This window comes from Saimiri boliviensis, chromosome 11 (assembly GCF_048565385.1).
Source record: "Saimiri boliviensis isolate mSaiBol1 chromosome 11, mSaiBol1.pri, whole genome shotgun sequence".
Classification (NCBI taxonomy): Eukaryota; Metazoa; Chordata; class Mammalia; order Primates; family Cebidae; genus Saimiri; species Saimiri boliviensis.
In genome coordinates, this window is record NC_133459.1 from 117775660 (window position 1) to 117800396 (window position 24737).

Here is a 24737-nt window from a genome sequence, read left to right on the forward strand (position 1 = left end):
AGGATGTATTTGTAAAACTGGAAATAAAGTTGATAGATTTCTAAGATTCGTTCTAATTAATCTCAATCAAAATTCTAATTATTTCAGTTCACTCAACTTTTACAACTTAGAGGAGTTATAAATTTCTTATAGAGTGACAGTTACGCAATTCAGAGGTTCAGTAGTAAATAGTGACAGTTAAGCAATTCAGAGGTAGCATAACTGACAATTCATTTGGGTAAAAAGAAAGCTGGCTCTCTACCTCATACCATATGTAAAAATATCTTTAATACATCTGATGTAAAAATTAATTACACCCAGATTTTAAATGCAAAAGGTTATAAGAATATTTTATTTAGCATCTTGATGTGAGAATACATTCCTAAACATGGCATATTAGACACAATAAAAGTTTGACTAGACAAAATTTAAAATTTCAATTAAAAAAAAAAAAAGCTTTGAGGGACAAACAACAATTTAAAAACCAGAGTATAAACTAGTAAGAAAAAGATATCCCAAAAGATTGAGTAGGCAAGTCACATGGCAAACAAATATTAGACGACCAAACTCACCTGTAGTCCAGAAAATGCAAATTAATCTTTCCATTCAAATTAACAAAAAATACAGGCATAATGGCTCACACCTGTAATCCCAACACTTTGGGAGGCCAAGGCAAGAGGATCACTTGAGGCCAGGAGTTTGAGATCAGCCTGGCTAACACAGTGAGACACCATGTCTACAAACAAACAAACAAACAAACAATTAGCTGGGTGTAGTGGCACACACCTGTTGTCCCAGCTACTAAGGAGCCTGAGGTGGAAGGATCACTTAAGCACAGGAGTTTGAGGTGGTAGTGAACTATGATCATGTGACTGCACTGAAGCCTGGGCAACAGAGCAAGACCCTGTCTTAAAGAAGACAAAAACATAGTAACACAAAAAAATAAAGACAGTAATATCCAATGCTGCTGAAGATAATGGGAAAGTGGTATTTTCAAAGTTATAAGAGAGTAAATTGCTCTAACATTTATTGGATTTAAAATCTATTAACATTAAAACTATTCCCTTTGACTATACCTTCTGACTCAGCAATCCCATTTTAGGAGCTCCACCCTTTGGAAATATAAGCATAATTATATAAATTATGTGATTATATAAACAGGATATTACCTTCATCATTGCTGATGGTGGGAAAAGGCTGTAATCAACTGAATGAACAGGAACTTATTTAAATTATAATATAGCTATACTAATGAATGCCATACAGCCTTTAAAAATGAATATCAGATAGCGTATATCTATCTGATGACTTAATGCTCAAGATGCATTAAATTACTTGCCAAGTAACATATATAGATGATCATATCTTTGTAAAAACAAGTTCCTCTAATCTTCTACATGTTCATATTTCAATGGGCATAGTAAGGCAGAATAATATATAAGATTTCAACTCTGCTTTGGGAGGCTAAGGTGGGTGGATCACGAGGTCAAGAGATCACAAGATCATCCTGGCCAACATGGTAAAACCCCATCTCTACTAAAAATACAAAAATTAGCTGGGGTGGTGGCGCCAGCCTGTAGTCCCAGCTACTTGGGAGGCTGAGTCAGGAGAATAGCTTGAACCAGGGAGGCGGAGGTTGCAGTGAGCCGAGATTGTGTCACTGCACTCCAGTCTGGCAACAGAGCAAGATTCCATCTCAAAAAAAAAAAAAAAAAAAAAGATTTCACCTCTCAATATCTGATGTGGACAGAAATGTTATTTTTTAGCTATATTTATCATTAGATATCTAAAAGCTTTATAATTTAAAAACTACAAAATTCATAATTGGTTATAGCATTCATGTATAAATGACTTGTAACAATTTTTGGACTGGCAAATTGATTTGACTGCTGGCTTCTACACAATTGAGTGCAAATTAATAAACTGTGTATAGATTAATATATTATATATTTATAAATAGTATCCAGAATATACAAAGAATTATAAAGGATCAAGAATTCCCATATAGAGTAACTAAAAACCACTGAATTTCACACTTTAAAGATATCTTTGCCGGGCGCAGTGGCTCAAGCCTGTAATCCCAGCACTTTGGGAGGCCGAGGCAGGTGGATCACGAGGTCAAAAGATCGAGACCATCCTGGTCAACATGGTGAAACCCCGTCTCTACTAAAAATACAAAAAATGAGCTTGGCATGGTGGTGCGTGCCTGTAATCCCAGCTACTCAGGAGGCTGAGGCAGGAGAATTGCCTGAACCCAAGAGGCGGAGGTTGCAGTGAGCCGAGATCACGCCATTGCACTCCAGCCTGGGTAACAAGAGCGAAACTCTGTCTCAAAAAAAAAAAAAAAAAAAAAAAAAAAAAAAAAAAAAGATATCTTTTATCTTAGTAATTTAAAAATATTACTAAAAAGAAAAAGAATGGGCCAAGGATATGAGGAGCCAACTTATTGAAGAAAACCCAGGTTTTCTTGAAATTGAATTGTGCTTGCAGAAAAACTGCAGTGTAGTGTGTAAGCTAATAATTATTTACAGGAGGAAATACTGATGGTAGAAACCAGACTCGGAGGAATGCCTTTAGGAAGGTAAAAAATAAGAGATTCCTCTTAAATGAGAGCACAATTTATCCTTTGTAATAGAGGAGATAGCAGAGCATATGAATAGTGATGCTTGTAGATGTGGTTATGGAAGTCTGTGGAAGGTATCCTCAGATTGCTTCTGTTCTCAGTGGAAAAGCAGCAAGAATAGGTAGCACAGACTGATGGTGGGTAGTGTTGATTGGCCAACTGAGTAGAATGGAGATATAAAATAGTTGACTCCCTAGGGAGAGTGAATGGACCATGGAAACAGTAAGATTTCTGGGCAGCATTAAGGTGAATTTATGTGCATAAATTTAAAGTGAGACTGGTTATCATGGTTGCATATCTTCTCAGCTTTCTGAGTGCAAAACAGGCATTAATATTTAATAAGGATTTGAGCTTTGCCAAGCAAATACAACAAAGAAAGGAGCAATGGAGTTGACGGGGTATGCAAAGGAGTGATTATTAATAATGTACTACAGGCTGGGCACAGTGGCTCATACCTGTAATCCTAACACCTTGGGAGGCTAAGGAAGGTGGATCACTTGAGGTCAGGAGTTCAAGACAAGCCTGGCCAACATGGTGAAACCCAGTTTCAACTAAAAATACAAAAAAAATTAGCCAGGTGTGGTGGCATGTGCCTGTAATCGCAGCTAGTTAGGAGGCTGAGGCAAGAGGATTGCTTGAGCCCAGGAGGCGGAGGTTGCAGTGAGCTGAAATTGTGCCACAGCACTCTAGCCCGGGCAGCAGAGTGAGATGCTGTCTCAGATAAATAAAAAGACAAATCAGGCCAGGCACAGTGGCTCACACCTGTAATCCCAGCACTTTGGGAGGCCGAGGTGAATGGATCACGAGGTCAGGAGATTGAGACCATCCTGGCCAACATGGTGAAACCCTGTCTCTACTAAAAATATAAACAAATTAGCTGGGCATGGTAGCACATGCCTGTAGCTACTCAGGAGACTGAGGCAGGAGAATTGCTTGAACCCAGGAGGCAGAGATTGCAGTGAGTTGAGATCATACCACTGCACTACAGCCTAGGTGACAGTGCGAGACTGTCTCAAAAAAAAAAAAAAAAAAAAAAAAAAAAAAGATAAATAATGTACTACAAACTTAGGATAAGCAGAGAAGTAAGGGCATGAAAGGTGAGGTGCTGTGAAAAGCACTGGGACTGATGGATTGTAGGCCTTGGTTAAGTCTAAGGATTGTTGGCGTCAAGGGCCTACAAGGAGTATGCTAGAAAAAAAGATAGGAGCAAGTAGGGACAGAATAGGACGCTCGAAACTGAGACCAAGGGTTTTTGTTATGGGTAATGACAAAGGAGTGATGACAAACGAGTGAGTGGCCAAGGCTAACCTTGCTACTCAAGATCATTAGCAGAGAGGTCAAAGGACTAAGTGTCATTTGGAGAGTGATGGTGAAGTAAGAGACTAAAATCTGAGAACAAGAAAGAGTGAACCAGGAATGGTAAATGATGATGGGTGATATAGTCTGATGATTAGGAAAAATTTTAAGCTGGAAGATTTTAGGGAGGAGGGAAGTAAGAAAGAGAATGGTCTACAAGCAGTACTACAAAGAAAAACGGCAAGAAAACAAGCTCCAAATGAGAGGCTGCAGGAGAAAGCCAGAACTCTTTCAGAGTTCCCCTGAAAGCAGGGGATCTCAAACTTCAGTGTGTACGAGAGTGACCTAGAGGGTTTGTTCAACTATAGACTGCTGGACCTCGCATCCAGAGCTTCTGATTTAGTAGGTCTTAAGTCTGAGAATTTGCATTTCTAAAAAATCCCAGACACTGCTGATGTAGCTGGTCCAGAGACTACACATTCAAAACTCAGAATAAAAACAAGAAAGAAAAAATCAAAAAGATTGCGCAGAGAGAACAACATTGATGACTTATCACGGATTCTGGAAAACACAATAAAAATGTTCTAGGAGTTGGAGGGGATGTCAGATGGAGCCAGAAAAGGAAGGCTTCACAAAATCAGGATGTAGTTGGAGACAGTTATATGTACAACGGTAAGAGAAGCCAACAATCTTTTACTAAAAATAATGTATACTATAGGAAGGATTGGTTATAAATCAATACCTTTATTTGCTAAACTGACTTCAACTAACCCAATAAAAGTTTGTTGAGTAACTGCAACGTGCCAGGCCCCTTATAGCCTAAGAATAGGTTAAGTAAAATTATAATTTTATAGGACAATCTATACTGTTTAGCCCATACAAACTAATTTCTTAGTTAAAATAGGTATAGTTGGATAAGAATACACTGTCACTGCTGGGTGTGGTGGCACGTGCCTGTAGTCCCAGCTACGGGAGGCTGAGGCTGGAGGATCACTTGAGTCCAGGAGTTCTGGGCTGTAGTGCGCTATGCCGATCGGGTGTCTGCACTAAGTTCGGCATCAATAGCGTCCTCCCAGGAGCGGGAGACCACCAGGTTGCCTAAGGAGGGGTGAACTGTCCCAGGTCAGAAACAGAGAAGGTCAAAACTCCCATGTTGATCAGTAGCGGGGCCTGTGAATAGCCACTGCACTCCAGCCTGGGCAACAAAGCGAGACCCCATCTCTTAAAAAAAAAAAAAAAAAGAATACGCTATCACTTTACTTATTTATTTGGCAGGGTCTCACTCCCATCTCCCAGGCTGGAGCGCAGTGACATGATCTCAGCTCACTGCAATCTTGAACTCCTGGGCTCAAGAGAGCCATCCCTGACTCCTACCTTTTAAGTAGCTGGAACTACAGGTCCCCGCTAATTTTTGTTATTTTTTTTGTAGAGACAGAGTCTCATCCTGTTGCCCAGGCAACTCTTGAATTCCTGGGCTCAAACAATCTGTCTGCCTCAGCCTCCCAAAGTGCTGGAATTACAGGCATGAGCCACCCTAACTATCACTTTAATTCTGGCTGTGTCATGAAGGTCACATTACCATTTAGTTACGAGTTAATCATGTTTTTTTTTTTTTTGAGACGGAGTTTCGCTCTTGTTACCCAGGCTGGAGTGCAATGGCACGATCTCGGCTCACTGCAACCTCCGCCTCCTGGGCTCAGGCAATTCTCCTGCCTCAGCCTCCTGAGTAGCTGGGATTACAGGCATGCACCACCACGCCCAGCTAGTTTTTTGTATTTTAGTAGAGACGGGGTTTCACCATGTTGACCAGGATGGTCTCGATCTCTTGACCTCGTGATCCACCCGCCTCGGCCTCCCAAAGTGCTGGGATTACAGGCTTGAGCCACCGCGCCCGGCCAATCATGTTTTTAAAATGTCTGATAATTTAAAGATATGTCAAAAATTTATATTAATTGTAAAAATGAAGTCAAGAAATTTTTTCTTTCGCTGTAATAAGCACATACTTTAAATTTTCACTTTAGATAGTATCAAAACACTGCCTGAATCATGTTACACTTCAAGAGTTCAAAATTTTAAACTACATTAAGCTGATACACATGGTTGACATATAATTGCAACTTGAAAATAACAGAACAAATATTTTACAGAATATTTAAATAAAAGTCTTACTATAGTTAAGTAAAATCTTTTAAACATTCATTGCTATCACATATGCATACTAAGAAATGTCTCATAAGTTCATACAGAAACTTACATAATAATCACTATTAAATATTACAAATAAATATTTTAGTTATTTTGACTCAAATTCAACATCTTTCAAACCATAGACAGTATTTCTTGTTTTTTGTTTTTTTCCTTTTTTTGAGATAGGGTCTCTGTTGCTGAGGCTGGAGTGAAGTAGCACAAACACAGCACACTGCAGTCTTAACCTCCTAGGTTCAAGTGATTCTCCTGCCTCAGCCTTCCATGTAGTTGAGACTACTGGCATGTGCCACCATACCTCATTTTTTTTTTTTTTTTTTTTTTTTTTTGGTAGAGGCGGGGGTCTCACTCTGTCACCCAGGCTGGAGTGCAGTGGTGTGATTTCAGCTCACTGCAACCTCTGCTTCCTGGGCTCAAGTGATTTTCCTACCTCAGCCCCCCAAGTAGCTGGGACCACAGGCATGCACCACCACATCCAGCTGATTTTGTGTAGAGATGAGGTTTCACCATGTTGCCCAGGCCAAAACTCCTGAGCAATCTGCCCACCTTGATGTCCCAAAGAGCTGGGATTGTACGTGTCAGCCACCACAACTGGCAATTCTGGCCAATATTTCTTTAAATTACATTTCAATATAAATTTTTAATATAGGGCTGGGCGCGGTGGCTCAAGCCTGTAATTCCAGCACTTTGGGAGGCCGAGGCGGGTGGATCACAATGTTGAGAGATCTAGACCAACCTGGTCAACATGGTGAAACCCCATCTCTACTAAAAATACAAAAAATTAGCTGGGCATGGTGGCGCGTGCCTATAATCCCAGCTACTCAGGAGGCTGAGGCAGGAGAATTGCCTGAACCCAGGAGGCGGAGGTTACGGTGAGCCGAGACCGCGCCATTGCACTCCAGCCTGGGTAACAAGAGCAAAACTCCGTCTCAAAAAAAAAAAATAATAATTTAATATAGAACCAGCAGAGAATCTTATGAAATCTGACATTCACTGAAACCAAGTATTATTTATTAGAATCTAAATATTTTTGAAGGCAGACAAATATTAGTTTTAAAAGTTAAAAACTCAACAAGAACTATGTTTTTTATACAGTTTCATATATTCTTCATTATTTTTCACTTATTGAATAAGAAAAGTCATACTTTTCATTTTTAAACAAGCAGGAACTATCCCTTTTGAATTTTCATTGCTTAAAACAAGGCCTATAATACATAATTATTTATAGAAAGAATGAATATCTGGGAATTCATCCAATTTTTAGGGATCCAAAATTATTAAATTTCCTGTGAATTATGTCGTTAAAAAAATAAGCATATAGCTATTAAAAATGTAAGTGAAAACTGTTTAATCATTTTAGAGCCATCAAAATACAATATAAGATTGGTATCTTGGTATCTGAAAGCAGTCATTTTAGCATATACATTTTGATCTTTTACCATTCATTTTAAGTTGATGGTTAATTTAAAAACTGAGTTTTAATCAAAGTTGTTTTCAAACATTGTCATAATGTCGCTTTGAAGAGTCATATCAATGGTACCCGCCATCTGTTGAAAAAGCAGAAAATTTGCATATTACTTTAAAAATGTATGCTTTTATTATAACTATGCAATAATGATTATGCCACATTTGGGAACAGATCACACAAAATGAAATTTATTCAATAATAATTTATTTTTTTCTCAATTTGAATAACTTTGTACATAATTATTTCTCTCCAAATTCTACCTGATTCATTAATATATTGTTCATGTGATAAATAAAAAACAAAACCTACAAGAACACTAAGAATAAGTTTGACTCCCCTCTACAAGTTAAAGAGACAGTTCAAAGTTGACAAGAGTGGGTATGAATAAGAACATAAACTCTGAGGGCACAGTCTTACTTCTAATACAAACATAACGCCAGACACATAAAATTACTTTCCGAATGAATCAATATCTTCATTAGGAGAGAGACAACTATAATATGTAATGTTAAAGCTATGCACTTTCCTTGAATCTGCCATTTACTGTGTAATCTAGTAAGTCTGTTCTATGTATAAGCATTTATGAAGATCAAATCAGATCAAATATGTAACATTCAAGCAAAATGCCATATTAATCACTGAAAAGCTATTTAAAAAATAAGCCAAAGTAGAGAAAAAGCTAATTAAGACAAGGGAAACAAATGTCAACTATACTCTGAAGCCTTTTCTAAATGCCCTTATAGTTAGATATTCTTTAACATCTGACACCAAATATTAAAGTTCACAAAATGATTTTTTTTGGGGGAGGAGACAGAGTTTTGCTCTTGTCACCCAGGCTGGAGTGCAATGGCGCCATCTCGACTCACAGCAACCTCTGCCTCCTGGGTTTAAGTGATTCTCCTGCCTCACCCTCCCGAGTAGCTAGAACTACAGGCATGTACCACCATGCCCAGCTAATTTTTGTATATTTAGTAGAGACAGGGTTTTTCCATGTTGGTAGGGCTGGTCTCAAACTCCTGACCTTGTGATCCACCTGCCTCCAGCTACAAAATTGATTTTTTAAAAATAAATCAATAACAACAACAGATCAGAGTGGTAGGTAAAAAAAGCACCAATTTACAATCAGTTGGTTGATTCTTGAATGGGAATTAGCATTCTCATTAGCTATGTGGGAAAGTAGTTGGAATTATGATTTGCCTACTGAAAGGATATTTAACTTTTATGTCTAAACCATAAAAATTTCCTTAAATTTACCTTAGAGACAAAAGGATACTTCTTAAATCTTAATCTAGACTACATTACTTTTTGGCTTTTTTTTTTTTTTTTTTTAAACAGAATCTCTTTCTGTCACCCCGGCTGGAGTGCAGTGGCATGGTCTTGGCCCACTGCAACCTCCGCCTCCTGGGTTCAAGTGAGTCTCCATCCTTAGCCTCCTGAGGAGCTGGGATTATAAATGCGCACCACCATGCCCAGCTAAGTTTGCATTTTTAGTAGAGACATGGTTTTGCTCCATTGGCCAGGCTGGTCTCGAACTCCTGACCTCAAGAGATCTACCCACTTTGGCCTCCCAAAGTGCTGGGATTACAGGTGTGAGCTACTGCAACTGGCCCACACTACGTTCTTTTTTTGTTTCTTGAGACAGAGTCTCACTCTGTTGCCCAAGCTGGAGTACAGTGGCATGACCTCAGCTCACTGCAAACTCTGCCTCACAGGTTCAGGTGATTCTCATGTTTCAGCCTCCCAAGTAGCTGGGGCTACAGGTGCACACCACCAAACCCAGCTAATTTTTGTATTTTTAGTAGAGACAGGGTTTCACTATGTTGGCCAAGCTGGTCTCAAACTCCTGACCTAAAGTGATCCACCCGCCTTGGCCTCTCAAAGTGCTGGGATTACTGTGAGCCACCACACCTGGCCCCAGACTACATTCTTAGCATCCAGTTTGTAGGATGCCAAATGCCTACCCCAGATAGTTCCTTAAAGTTCTATTTTAAGTCTCCAATATAGGCATTGGATACATTGTCCTAGTTTAAGTACTGTGTGATACTGTTCTAAGTATCTGGACATACTGCAAAATTGTAGAATATGGAATGAAACCTGTTTTTATTTAAAGATTGTATCAGCTTATTTTAGATTTTCTTACATCTTGACTAAAATCTGTGCATGTAGAACAACTATCAACAGAGAACTAGTTATTTTCTTTACCAATTAACCTTAGATGCCATGGTTTTTTTTTGAGATGGGAGTCTCACTGTCACCCAGGCTGGAGTGCAGTGGCATAATCTCGGCTCCCTGTAACTCTCTGCCTCTCGGTTCAAATTATTCTTCTGCCTCAGCCTCCCAAGTAGCTAGCATTACCGGTGTACCACCATGGCTGGCTCATTTTTGTATTTTTAGTAGAGATGGGGTTTCCCCATGTTGGCCAGGCTGGTCTTGAACTCCTTAACCTCCACTGATCTGCCTGCCTCCACCTCCCAAAGTGTTGGGATTACAGTTGTGAGCCACTGCACACGGCCAATACCATGACTTTTAATACTAACTAATGGCCGGGCGCGGTGGCTCAAGCCTGTAATCCCAGCACTTTGGGAGGCCGAGGCGGGTGGATCACGAGGTCAAGAGATCGAGACCATCTTGGTCAACATGGTGAAACCCCGTCTCTACTAAAAATACAAAAAATTAGCTTGGCATGGTGGCACGTGCCTGTAATCCCAGCTACTCAGGAGGCTGAAGCAGGAGAATTGCCTGAACCCAGGAGGTGGAGGTTGCGGTGAGCCGAGATTGCGCCATTGTACTCCAGCCTGGGTAACAAGAGCGAAACTCTGTCTCAAAAAAAAAAAAAAAAAAAAATACTAACTAATGCTCCCTATAGCTGACACCATAAGCTGGCTATTCTTCTCTGTGGTCCTAAATACACTCTTCAACTATTCAAATTTAAGATTAAAAATTTGGTCAAGGGAACTGGCATGAGGTGAACTTTTGGGAGTTCTGAAAAGTGGCAAGTTATTATTGCTTTATAGAGTATGGCTCTCTCGACTGGGAGCAAGATAAGAGGCTGGGCTGTCAAAAATGATAGTAGATAGATCCAAGGTCAGGTTGTCAGTTATCAAGCTGCTAGATGTGACATCATTAGTCAACTTTCAGCAGGTTCTTAGTCTAGTCATGTTCCAGAAAAGTGCTTAGAATACTGGGAAATTTATTAGGTTACCTAGTTGTGTTGTTGGGTGGCAACTAGCGGGGCAGTGAAATCACTTGGGGGTGACTTAAGTCAGGCCCCTGTGAGTGCCAACAGGAAAAAATTTTTACATTGCTACAGAAAGACTTTAGGACAACTACTAATGAAATTTAACAATGAGTTCCTTAAAACCTCCAAAAGACATTACCAAAAAGTTTCTATTAAACATTGAGTTCATTAAAATTAAAGTTTAAAATTCAGTTCCTTAGTTGCATTAGCTACATTTCCTGTGCTCAACAGCCCTATGTGGCTATTTACTAGTTTGTTTGTGTACATAAAGCATGGTTGTATTATTGTAGACAGTTCCATTGAGATCATACTGTTCTAAAGTAAATTTCACCATATGTTACAGCACAATTAAATGTGACTTGTTTCTACCTTAGTATTATGGAAAGGGTGGCTGACAAAACTTCTGTTATACCTAGAAAATTAATTTGTACTTTAACCAATACTATAGCTAAAGCCAATTATTCTTTTCTTCTCAAACTAATGTTCTTACATATCCTATGAATTCACATGTCTTTCCCAGGATTACAAAAATATCTAGCTCTATGGGACCAAGATTGCTGGAAAAAAAAAAAAAAAAAGTCTAGCACCCAACAAGGGAACATTCATGACATCTGGTATTTATGATTGTCACTTATGCAACGCAGCAGAAAAATGCTATTCACAAAGAGACTAACCAACCAGTTGAAACTGACCCAGAACTGACATAAATATTGGAATTAGCAGAGAAGCACATTAAAACAGTTATTTTAACTGTATTCCATTTTTTCAGAAATTTAAGAGATTAAAACACACACACACACACACACACACACACACACACACACACACACTTTTTTTTTTTTTTTTTTTTTGAGACAGAGTTTCGCTCTTGTTACCCAGGCTGGAGTGCAATGGCGCGATATCGGCTCACCGCAACCTCCGCCTCCTGGGTTCAGGCAATTCTCCTGCCTCAGCCTCCTGAGTAGCTGGGATTACAGGCACGCGCCACCATGCCCAGCTAATTTTTTGTATTTTTAGTAGAGACGGGGTTTCACCATGTTGACCAAGATGGTCTCGATCTCTCGACCTTGTGATCCACCCGCCTCAGCCTCCCAAAGTGCTGGGATTACAGGCTTGAGCCACCGCGCCCGGCCCTACACACACACTTTTAATAAACCCAAATCACACATCCATAATGTCTGGGATGAAAAATAATACCCTGGGGATTAACAGAAGATTAGACACTGAAGAGAAGACTGGCAAATTTATCAAAAATAAATTCAAAAGGAAAAAAATAATTAAAAAAAATTAAAAGACCAGCCCAGGTGCAGGTGGCTCACACCTGTAATCACAGCACTTTGGGAGGCAGAGGCAGGCATATTCCTTAAGGATAGGAGTTTGAGACTAGCCTGGCCAACATGGTGAAACACTGCCTCTACTAAAAACAAAAAACAAAGACAAGATTAGCTGGACATGGTGGCATGTGCCTTTATTCTAGCTACTCAGGAGGCTGAGGCATGAGATCACTTGAACCTGAGAGGAGGTGGAGGTTGCAGTGAGCCAAGATCATGCCACTACACTCCAGCCTGGTGGACAGAGTGAGATTCAGTCTCTAAATAAATAAATAAATACATAGCATTAGTGAGCTGTGGGACAACTTTAAATTTTAAGTGGTCTAATATATAAATAATTGGAGTCCTTACAAGGAAGTGAGGGGGGATATTATAATCGCCAAAATGTTTCTAAGCTTGATGAAAACTATAAATAAACATCTCAAATAAGCTCAACAAATCACAAGAAACATGAAGAAAACAATTGCTGATACCCAGTGATCAATACACATGTTAAAGCCAAGTAGAGAGAAACATACTATACAAAGAAAGACCAAAGATAATGATAATGGACTTCTCAATGGAAACAATGGAATCAATGAGACTGTGCGCAAGCACCTTTAAAGTACTAAAATAAAAAACACTAACATTCTAGAGTTCTAAATTCAGCAAAAGCATCTTTCAAAATTGAAGGCAGGGCCAGGTGCAGGGGCTCACACCTGTAATTCTAGCACCCTGGGAGGCAGAGGCAGGCAAATTGCTTGAGCTCAGGAGTTCAAAACCACCCTGGGCAACACAGTAAGACTTTCTCTCTCCAAAAAAAAAAAAAAAGAAATAAAAAATTCAAGGGGTGTGGTGGTACATGCCTGAGGTCCCAGCTGCTGTGGGGTTGGGATGGGAGGATCTCAACCTTGGGAGGTCAAGGCTTCAGTGAGCCATGATCATGCCACTGCACTCCCACCTGGGCAACAGAGTGAGACTCTGTCAAAAAAAAAAAAGTGACAAATTGAAAAACCTGCACATAAATGTTTATGGCAGTTTTATTCTTAATTGTTACAAGTTGGAGGCAACCAAGATATCCTTCAATAGGTAAGTAATAACCAAACTGTGGTATATTCATATAATGAAATACTGTTCTGTGCTAAAAAGAAATTACTTATCATGATAGCCAAGATATGGAATTAACCTAAATGTCCATGTGTGGCTGAATACAGAAAAATGTGATATATGTAATGGAATAATATTCAGTCTTTTAAAAGAAAATTCTATCATTTTCAAAAACATGGATGAACCCAGAGGACATTATGTTAAGTGAAATAAGCCAGCCACAGAAAGATAAACACCACGTGATCTCACTTATATGTGGAATCTTAAGTTGAATCCATAGAAGCAGAGAACGAAATGGTAATTTATTAGCGTATGGAGAGGGGTTGGGGTAGAGATAGGAAATATTATTCAAAGCATACAAAATTTCAGTTAGACAGGAGTCCCAAGAGATTGAATGTACAACATGGAGACTAATTAAAAACAATGTATTACATACTAAAAAATTACTAAGAATAGATTTTAAGTGTTTTCACCACAAAAGGTGAGGTGAGTTTGATGTAGCCATTCCACAAAACATCAATGTATACCATAAACATATATGATTTGTCTGTCAATTAAAATAATTATTTAAAAAATGCTTGAGCTATCAAGCCAAGGAAATGGAGAAGAACCTTACATGCACATTGCTAAGTCAAAGGCAACAATCTGAAAAGGCTGCACAGTGCATGGTTCCAATGACATGACATTCTGGACAAGATAAACCTATGGAGACAGTAAAAAGATCAGTGGTTGCCAGGGTTGTAAGGAAGGATGAATAGGAGGTGGACCACAGGAAACTTTTAGGGCAGGAAAACTATTCTGTATGAAGCTATAATGACTGATGTATATCATTATAAATTTGTCAAAATCCATAAAAAGTACAACACAAAGAGTGAATCCTAATGTGAACTACAGACTTTGCTTGATTAAACTAAGGCTGTGTTGACTCTGATGGTGGGAGAGGGCATTTATATAGAGGGATATGGCACACAGGAACTCTGTATTTTCAGCTCAGTTTTGCTACAAATGTAACTGCTCTAAAAAATAAAGCCTATGAATGGGAAAAAAGGCCAAATAAAGGCATTTTCAGATGCACAAAAGTGGAAATAACTGCCAGCAGATCTACACTACAAGAAGTGTTCAAAGAACGTCCTTTATGCAAAATGAAAATTACACTATTTGGATATCTAGATCTAAACAAAGAAATGGGCCAGGTGTGGTGGCTCACACCTATAATCCTAGTACTTTGGGAGGCCGAGGTGGGTGGATAATTTAGGTCAGGAGTTCAACACTAGCCTGGCCAACATGGCGAAACCTTTGCTCTACTAAAAATACAAAAATTAGCCAGGTGTGGTGGTGGGTGGCTGCAATCCCAGCTACTCGGGAGGCTGAGGCAGGAGCATCGCTTGACCCCGGGAGGTGGAGGTTGCAATGAGCCAAGATTGCACCACTGTATTCCAGCCTGGGTGACAGAGTGAGACTCTGTCTCAAAAAATAAAAATAAAAAACAGGCCGAGAGTGGTGGCTCATGCCTGTAATCCCAGCACTTTGGGAGGCCAAGGCGGGCTGATCACCTGAGGTCAGGAGTTCGAGACCAGCCTGGCTAACATGATGAAAGCCCATTTCTATTAAAAATACAAAAAATTAGCTGGGCATGGTGGTGCGCGCCTGTAATCCCAGCTATTTGGAAGACTGAGGCAGGAGAATCACTTGAACCCCGGGAGGTAGAGGTTGCAGTGAGCCAAGATCGGGCCATTACACTCCAGCTTGGGCAACAAGAGTGAAACTCATCTCAAAACAAAAACAAAAACAACCTATCATTACATGTTGCCTATAAGAAATTCACTTTAAATAATAAACACAAGATAAGGTAAAAGTAAAATGATAGAAAGAATTTTACTATGCCAACACTAGTCATAAAAAAGTGAAGTGCCTATCTCAGTGTAATTTTCACAGTAATTATCACCAGAATTAAAGATCGTTTCATTATGAAAAAGAAGATAAATCAACTTGGCCTGACTAACACTCTATCTAACAGTAATAAAATACACATTCCTCATGTGCACACAGAATATTTACCAAAGTAGACCATAAAACAGGCCATAAAATAAGTCTCAATAAATTTCAAAGAATTCAAATCAGATATGTGTATGATCATAATGGAATTAAACTAGGAATCACAAACAGAAATCACTACAATCGCTGGGCGCGGTGGCTCAAGCCTGTAATCCCAGCACTTTGGGAGGCCGAGGCGGGCGGATCACAAGGTCAAGAGATCGAGACCATCCTGGTGAAACCCCGTCTCTACCAAAAATACAAAAAATTAGCTGGGCATGGTAGTGCGTGCCTGTAATCCCAGCTACTCAGGAGGCTGAGGCAGGAGAATTGCCTGAACCCAGGAGGCGGAGGTTGCGGTGAGCCGAGATCGCGCCATTGTATTCCAGCCTGGGTAACAAGAGCGAAACTCCTCCTCAAAAAAAAAAAAAAAAAAAAAAAAGAAATCACTACAATCAAGCCTGGTGCAGTGGTTTATGCCTGTAATCCCAGCACTTTGGGAGGTTGAGCCAGGCGAATCACAAGGTCAGGAGTTTGAGACCAGCTGGGTCAACATGGTGAAACCCCTTCTCTACTAAGAATGCAAAAAATTAGCTTAGTGTAGTGGCGGGTGCCTGTAATTCCAGCTGCTAGGGAGGCTGAGGCAGGAGAATCGCTTGTACCTGGGAGGTGGAGGTTGCAGTGAGCCGAGATCATGCCACTGCACTCCAGTCCGTGAGACAGAGCAAGACTCTGTCTTAAAAAAAAAAAAAAGAGGCCGGGCGAGGTGGCTCAAGCCTGTAATCCCAGCACTTTGGGAGGCCGAGGCGGGTGGATCACGAGGTCAAGAGATCAAGACCATCCTGGTCAACATGGTGAAACCCCGTCTCTACTAAAAATACAAAAAAATTAGCTGGGCATGGTGGCTCGTGCCTGTAATCCCAGCTACTCAGGAGGCTGAGACAGGAGAATTGCCTGAACCCAGGGGGTGGAGGTTGCGGTGAGCCGAGATCGCGCCATTGCACTCCAGCCTGGGTAACAAGAGCAAAACTCCGTCTCAAAAAAAAAAAAAAAAAAAAAGAAAAAGAAAAAGAAAAAGAAAAAGGAAAAGAAAAAGAAAAAGAAATCACTAGAATCGGAAAATTCGCAAATATCTGGAAACTAAACACTTATGAAATAATCCATGAATTAAAAAAAGAAGGAATCAATTTTAGCTTTTAAAATATTATCTTCTGCATATTAGGACTTCTAAATGAAAGTCAGCTTCTTAATATAGCAGTCAACTGAAGAAATGCTTACCTGGAACAGATGGCCTATTTTCTGGCCGCAATTTGTAGGTGGTTTACAGATTTTTAAAGAGTAATAATAGTAGGTGATAAATCACTTCACCTACTGTATTTTCCTATGTTCTTAATACATGCTTATTCATTTCACCTTCACAATAGGTATTATTATTCCCACTTTAGGGAGTTAGACAATTGCCAATGTCTAGGAGTCTAGTAAATTGGCAGACCATCTTTTTTTTTTAAGAGCACCATGTTGCTCTGTCACCCACACTGGAGAGCAGTGGCATGATCATAATGGCTCCCTCCAGCCTCTAATTCCTGGGCTCAAAAGATCCTCTTGCCTCCAGAACCATCATTTTAGTTGTACTAAAGTACTCAGGTAGTATAGTACTTCCAGGATTGATACTCATTGCATTGTGCTTGCCTCCTTTGACTATGACATTTTTTATTTTAACCTCTAATTTTAGAACCTGATAGTCACTAAAGAGGTAAATTTAGAATTTAATAAAATTCCATCACTGAAAAATTACCCCAAATGCATCCTTGAACACACAAAAGACAGTGCTCTGTTAAATCTTTCCCTTGTTAAATTAGATTTAGTAAACTAAAATTCACTTACTGCTTCTCTCCTCCTCCGCTCTTGTTCTTTCTCCCTTGCTAAATTACGGTCTTTGAGAAGCCAGAGTTTGGATTTATCTTGAGCTTCCAATGACTGCTGATGTTCTTTCTGCTCTTCTCCATAGCACTTGTTTTGTATTTTATTTGAAAAAGATTCTACAGTCAATCCACTCCCAAGATCCCTTAAAGAAAAAAGTATACCTCAAAGTAGGTTTCAAGTTCCTTATAAGTATTACAAAAATATATTACTAAATGACAAATGTAAAGCCATATATTAGACAACCATTTTCAGGTTATAACATTATTTTTGAGCTTTATTTTTGATGCATCAAATTATACATAAGTTAATCTATATTAATAAAGAAATGGGTTTAGAAAACTGTGACCAAGATGAACTACTATCTTCTTACAGACTAGAAAACCTTTAAGACATTTCTGTAAAGTAATGACTATATAATTTAGTAATATTAGTATCTTTATTAGTAGCTTAATCCCTTGATTATTTCTGCCTTCAAAAGAGATACCACTTAGAAAAAATATCAATAAAAATGTACTTTTTGCAATTACAATTTGCTGTGTTCTGCTAAATAGTTGAATCATAGTCACTTAACAAATAAGAAATTTAATATATTTAAAATACATTCTATATCTCCCAAAGCCTCCTTTAATCCAGTAAATTACAGACCTCTGATTTTCTTGAGAAACTTTTGATTCCTTTGTATTTTGTTCCAGATGTTTCCGTATGAGTTCCTGCGTCCGAGCTTTTACTTCCTTTTCTATGGCTGCTTTTCTAAATTGGTTGAAGAGCTCATCTGAGGATTTCAGTACACCTGATGGTTTCACTGGTTTGCCTAAACTTTTCCATGAATCTGCATTCTTAATCTTTATATCCTAAAACAAATATTTGGTTCAGTCTATGTCTATAGATGTCAACCAAATTTTGGAAGGAAGGAAATATTTTTTGATACAGTAATAGATATGATTCTTTGTGTACTTCTACTGAAGTTTAAGGTTACCAAAGTCAGAAAAAAAATTCAAAAATGTAATAGATCATCTAGATCATCTAAACTCAATTATTTATCTGGGGCCAAAGTAAAGTAGCACACTTGCCAATTATTTTAAGACATATATATTAATTGCATAATTTAAAGAAAGCATAAAAATAAATAAATCCCTCTGTGTAATCAAGATACTTATGATCCTATAGGGAAAATAAAGCAAGTGCTCAAAGGATTAATAAGAGGCAAAGTAAGACCGTACCCTAAAAATGGCATGGAAGTTTGTTGAGAGCCCTCTGACATGGATATATTTTTCCTTTTTGTGGTTAAGAAGAAAAAACTTAAATGATGTGACTGCTCTTCTTAAACAAGATACACCATGGTTGAGATCAGTGCTGCCCACCAGAAATATATGTAATTTAATGTTTTCTAATAGCCATATTTTAAAAATTTAAGTAAATTTAATATATTTATTTAACCAAATATACCCAAAGCATTATTTCAACATATAAGATATTATAACATGTATCTTATAAAAGACATAAGGCATTTTTTCATACTAAGTCATCCCAATTATTTACATTTGTAGCACATTTCAATTCAAATGCTAAATTCCTACTAGAAACAATTGATCTGTAATTAGATTTAATAAAATTCACAGTTGAAAAAGTAGATATGTATAGTTAAGCTGTTCCAAACACATCTAAGTCTTCCAAAACTGAACTGCATCCATTTTTAATTAAAAGACAAATATTAAAACTTAGTTCCTTTAGCTACATTTCAAGGGCTCAAGTAGCCACATGTGACTAGAGGCTCATATTAGATAAGCACAAGTAAGTCTAGATGACCCTTTCTAACAGTTAACCTGTCCATCTGTAATGAGGAAAGAGGACTAAGCAATACTAAAAAATCCTCAGTTGAATTTTTAACAATAATTATCTCCTTAAAAATTATGCTTGATTGAACTTTTGATATATTTTCATGAAATATAAGGAGAAAACCTGTCTAAGGTCCCATATAAGGCAAAAGAAAATTTATGACTAGATGTATTTATAGGCCTTTTATTTTTTATTTTTGAGATGGAGTTTCGCTCTTGTTACCCAGGCTGGAGTGCAATGGCGCGATCTCGGCTCACCGCAACCTCCGCCTCCTGGGCTCAGGCAATTCTCCTGTCTCAGCCTCCTGAGTAGCTGGGATTACAGGCACGCGGTGCCATGCCCAGCTAATTTTTTTTGTATTTTTAGTAGAGACGGGGTTTCACCATGTTGACCAGGATGGTCTCGATCTCTCGACCTCGTGATCCACCCACCTTGGCCTCTCAAAGTGCTGGGATTACAGGTGTGAGCCACCGCGCCTGGCGAACCTCATGTATCTTAATGTATCCCAAACATCTAGAATATCTGTTGAAAGAATGATATCAAAGTGTAATTTGAAGATTAAGTGCCGGGCGCGGTGGCTCATGCCTGTAATCCCTTGGATTTCCTAAATATTCCTAGAATAGATTCTAAAAGATGGTTTTATGACATGCTTTAAAACTGGGATCACTGACCAATATCAACATTATAGAACTTTCAGTTAAACACAAACAGGAGGGCCAGGCACCATGGCGCATGCCTACAATCGCAACACTTTGAGAGGCTGAGGCAGGTGGATCACCTAAGATCAGGAATTCGAGACCAACCTGGCCAACATGGCGAAACTCTGTCTCCACTAAAAATACAAAAAATTAGCCTGGCATGGTGGCACATTCTTATAATCCCAGATACTCAGGAGGCTGAGGCATGAGAATTACTTGAAACTGGGAGGCAGAGGTTGCAGTGAGCTGAGATCACGCCACTGTACTCCAGCCTGGATGACAGAGTGAGACTCTGTCTCAAAAAATACAAAATGAAACAAAAAAACAAAACCACGGCCGGGCACGGTGGCTCAAGCTTGTAATCCCAGCACTTTGGGAGGCCAAGGCGGGCAGATCACGAGGTCGAGAGATCTAGACCATCCTGGTCAACATGGTGAAACCCCGTCTCTACCAAAAATACAAAAAATTAGCTGGGCATGGTGGTGCGTGCCTGTAATCCCAGCTACTCAGGAGGCTGAGACAGGAGAATTGCCTGAACCCAGGAGGCGGAGGTTGCGGTGAGCCGAGATCGCGCCATTGCACTCCAGCCTTGGTAACAAGAGCGAAACTCCGTCTCAAAAAAAAAAAAAAAAAAACACACACACACACACAGAGGACCAATGTTGGTGGGTAGGGGAAGGGTGTTGCTCACAAGTACTTTTTAAAAATTACATAGGCAAAAATTGGGCTTAGAGATCCAATACTATATTTAAGGCAGGGCTTTAAATACCACTTGTACCACTTCTAAACCCAATTTCAAATCCCTTCAAGATTTGTTAGAAAAAATAACATTACTTTTACCTTCTGCACAGGAGCTTGACGTTCAGATTCTAACATCGTTGTGTCATTATCACCAGATGGACACATCACAGTTATGCCATTCTGAACAGCTCTTGAATCACCTGGATGCAAACATTTTTAGAATAGTATAATTAAAATATTTCATCCTACTTATCCAGAATTTGATTTTAATTTTCCTTCCAGGTCAGACGCTATGAAAACAAAGAAACTAATTTTTGATGCATCATTTAACTTTGGAATATTCTTAGTTAGGGAATAACTACTATAAAATATTTCTCATTCAAAAGTTACCACCTTTGCTCTCTTTTTGTTATTTTTGCTTGTTCTGGTCAGCATGAAATATAGCTGACATCATGGCTCAACCACCAAAATCTGTTATCTGATCCCCATGCTATTGCAGCTCTCCATTTTATAGACTGATCTCAGCTCCAGAGGTGGGTTTTTTTTTTGGAGACAGGGTCTTGCTTTGACACCCCAGGCTGGAGTGTAGTGGTATGATCTTGGCTCACTGCAACCTCCACCTCCAAAGTTCAAGCAATTCTCCTGCCTCAGCCTCCAGAGTAGCTGGAATGACAGGCATCCACCACCGCGCCTGGCTAATTTTTATATTTTTAGTAGAGATGGGGTTTCATCATGTTGGCCAGGTTGGTCTTGAACTCCTGACCTTCAGTGATCTGCCCTCCTCGGCCTCCCAAAGTGCTGGGCTTACAAGCATGAGCCACCATGCCTGGCCAGGCCTGTAAATTTCAACATGAGTTTTGGAGAGGACAAACATTCAAACCATAGCATAAGTTATCTAAAGCAATTTGGATTGCTAACAAAACCCAGTTATCACTAAACACGTACTGAGCACATACTATGTACTAAGCACTAGGAACATAAGGATGACTAAAACATACTATCTATCCTCAGGTATTACGTGCCCAGCCTAGAGGTAGGTTTTGATTAGGCCAAGCCAATCATGGTAATTGTATTTCACCATCAGTAACTCATTTAGGAAGAGCAGACCTAAGCTAGTGTAGGGCTTCCAAGGGAAAGATGCTGCCTGTGTGGCCAGCTGGAGACAGACAAAACACAGAGAGGGGAACTAAGACATCAGACACTCAAAATAGCTTCCAAGGGAAACAGAGATGAGAAATGCAATAAGTCTGACTCTGAGGTGAGGAGAACAAACTATGCAATCTTGTTAATTCTTTTCATGGAAATATTTCATTTATTATTATTATTGGTGAAGATTAACTACAGAGTGTGAGCCCTGATCAAGCCATGCCTAAAAGATTGGCCTATCTTTAGACTAATGATTATGTATGCCAACAAAATTCCTTATTAAGTCAGTTTGAGCTGAGTTTTCTGTCATTTGCAACACGGAACATCCTAATGCATGAAACTTAATTGACCGTTTGATTCAATTCTCTCTAGTCATTGCCTATAGGTTCTAATAAGGGGCTGAAGAACAACAGAGACAAATCAAAACTGAGTTGCTATCTTCTTAACTCACCCAAACTCATAAAATCCTCTCCGCCTACATATTATAGGGACTTACATTTAAGTTTTTACCACCTATCAATCCCTTGACTGATTCTCTAGCTAAATCATACTCTGAGGTTGGGGCTAGAAGAAGAGAACAAGGAACATCAAGGAATAGCAGTGAGCACAGGAGGGCACGACAAAACACTGTCAAAGAATGCATGAACAAAAGCTCAAATTTTTAATTTGTATGTCAGAACACAGCCCCAATTTATCTATGTTTCCTCACTTCAACAAGGAAAGGAAGAAAATAGTGAGAAAAGCTGTAAGTACAGGATTACCTTCCCTTTTCTGCTTCCTGTCAGTGATTATTTAGGAAGTAGAAAAAGTATGTATGGTTAAGTAAAATTCTAAAGTGACCCTTAATTTGCTGACTCTAAGTTAGTAAGTGATGACAGTGCCATTATTAATAATTAAAGAGGAAGAATTTTAAATCTGGGAACCAGGCTGGGTGCACTGGCTTAAGCCTGCTATCCCATCACTTTGGTAGGCCAAGGCAGGAGGATTCCTTAAGCCCAGAAGTTTGAGACCAGCTGTGGCGAGATCCCATCTCTACCAAACAAAACAAAATAAAACAAACGAAGAAACAAAAACTTAGCTGGGCATGGTGGCATACATCAGTAGTCCCAGCTACTTAAGAAGCTGAGGCAGGAGGATGGCTTGAGCCCAGGTTGAGGCTGCAGTAAGCCATGTTTACGCTGTTGTACTCCAGCCTGAGTGACACAGGAAGATTGTCTCAAAAAAAAGAAATAAAATCTGGGGGCTAAAAGGGGGAATTCAGTTTTTACATGGCTGTATTTGCAATGCCTATGTGGTATTTAAGCAAAAACATTTAATAGAGTTGTATAAACATGCCTGAGGCCTGGGTACATTTGAATTGTAAAAATGAGACAAGAGGGCTGAGTTCAGTGGCTCACATCTGCAATCCCAGCACTTTGAGAGGCTGAGGAGGGCAGATCACCTGAGATTGAGAGTTTGGGATCAGCCTGATCAACATGGAGAAACCCTGTCTTTACTAAAAAATACAATTAGCTGGGCGTGATGACACCTGTGTGTAATCCTAGCTACTTATGAGGCTGAGGCAGGAGAATCGCTTGAACCTAGGAGGTGGAGGTTTCAGTGAGCCAAGATTGAGCCAGTGCATTCCAGCCTGGGGCAACAAGAGTGAAACTCCATCTCAAAAAAAAAAAAAATAAGAACACCGCTTCCAACCTTTTCCATGTCATGATATATAGAATGATCAATGTATGGCCGCCTGCAAAATGGAAAGGCTGTTCCCAGCTCATTGCTGTAACAGCTGAGGGAACACTTGTTCAGTAAGACTGTGCTTTGAAACATGGTTGGTAAACTCTCGAGTAGGTGGAAAAAAAAAAAAAAAAGAGGCTTAAGGATGCAATTCAGAGAACTATCAACATCTAAAGGGAGGAAGATAAAGAGATATCTGTAAGGGACAAAGAGATGGCATGTTTATGAGAGGTGTCATAAAAGCCTAGGAAGTATGACAAGGGTCCAACTCTGAAAAATATTTTTACATGAATGACCCTGTGACACCTCAAAACACTACAAAACTCATCTTTCCTCAGAAACCTATTCTTCATCTGTGTCCCAGGTCTGTCAGCCTGGATATTATCCAGCAGGTATCCTGTGAGCCGCCAAAGTTTATATTCCTGTGTTATTAACCCAGCATGTTTTCATATTTTACAGACCTACCCATTCTACTCTTGTAATTTCTTTTAACTTTCCCCTTCTCTTTCCTTCTATCATGTTATGTTATTTCCCCCCTATTACTGCAACAGCCCAGCTGGTCTCCTCCCTTCTCTGGTCTCTACTCCCCTTTCCTTCAACTCACTTACATAATATTGGCAGATTAATCACCCAGAGGCACACCCTTCACTCAAAAACCCTCACTGGCTCCCTACTGATTATACTATTATCAGTAAGTCCAAAGTATCTAGACTTCAAGGGTTAAATGAACTGAACCTGGTCTACCTTTCTAGATTATTTTCCACATTCCTGTTTAATCCAACCAAATCTTTAATCACATGGAATTATGAGTTGGCTAAATACCTTCACATCCATGTTGCTTCCTCCATCCAAATGCCTTTCCATCCTAAATATACATAGGTAAGCCTTATTTTTTTTCTCCAATATCCAGCTCAAATGATACTTATTCTGTAAAATATGTATATGCCAAACATATCAGGTGGTTCTGCCTTCTTCAACTCCTTAAAGTTCACTTTAGCTTCTTTCAAGGCATATTATTTTTACTTTATATACCAGTTGTTTATTTCTCCTATGAGATAGCAAACTGCTGATTTACTTTTTCATTTGCAATTGTGAATTCATGTTTCTATAACAGACTAAATATTTTTAAAACTCAATATAATTTAGTGAAGCTTTTCATGAGGTGGGGAAAGGGTAACTATAAGGATAAGAGTAGTAATCCTTTATGGCTAAAAACTTCAACTTACACCCCCCCCTGCCCGCCCCCCACCAAATGCCTGCAGCACTTTGGGAGGCCTAGGCCAGCAGATCACCTGAGGTCAGGAATTTGTGACCAGCCTGGCCAAAATGGTGAAACCCCGTCCCTACTAAAAATACAAATATTAGCGTGGCGTGCACCTGTAATCCCAGCTACTCAGGAGACTGAGGC

General features: G+C 39.3%; 1 protein-coding gene across 3 annotated transcripts in view; it reads right to left on the reverse strand.

The window, feature by feature from the left end:
* Nucleotides 1–7434: 7434 nt before the first annotated feature.
* BRDT (bromodomain testis associated) overlaps nt 7435–24737 on the reverse strand; it is a 52131-nt gene continuing 34828 nt past the window's right edge. For all 3 annotated transcript variants that reach the window (XM_010343862.1, XM_074381523.1, XM_074381525.1), the window contains 4 exons: nt 20558–20658; nt 17829–18034; nt 17145–17325; nt 7435–7650 (listed from right to left, as the gene is read on the reverse strand). In XM_010343862.1, the coding sequence (XP_010342164.1) occupies nt 7582–7650; nt 17145–17325; nt 17829–18034; nt 20558–20658 (557 nt within the window). In that variant the 3' untranslated portion in view covers nt 7435–7581. The remainder of the gene's footprint in view (nt 7651–17144; nt 17326–17828; nt 18035–20557; nt 20659–24737) is intronic.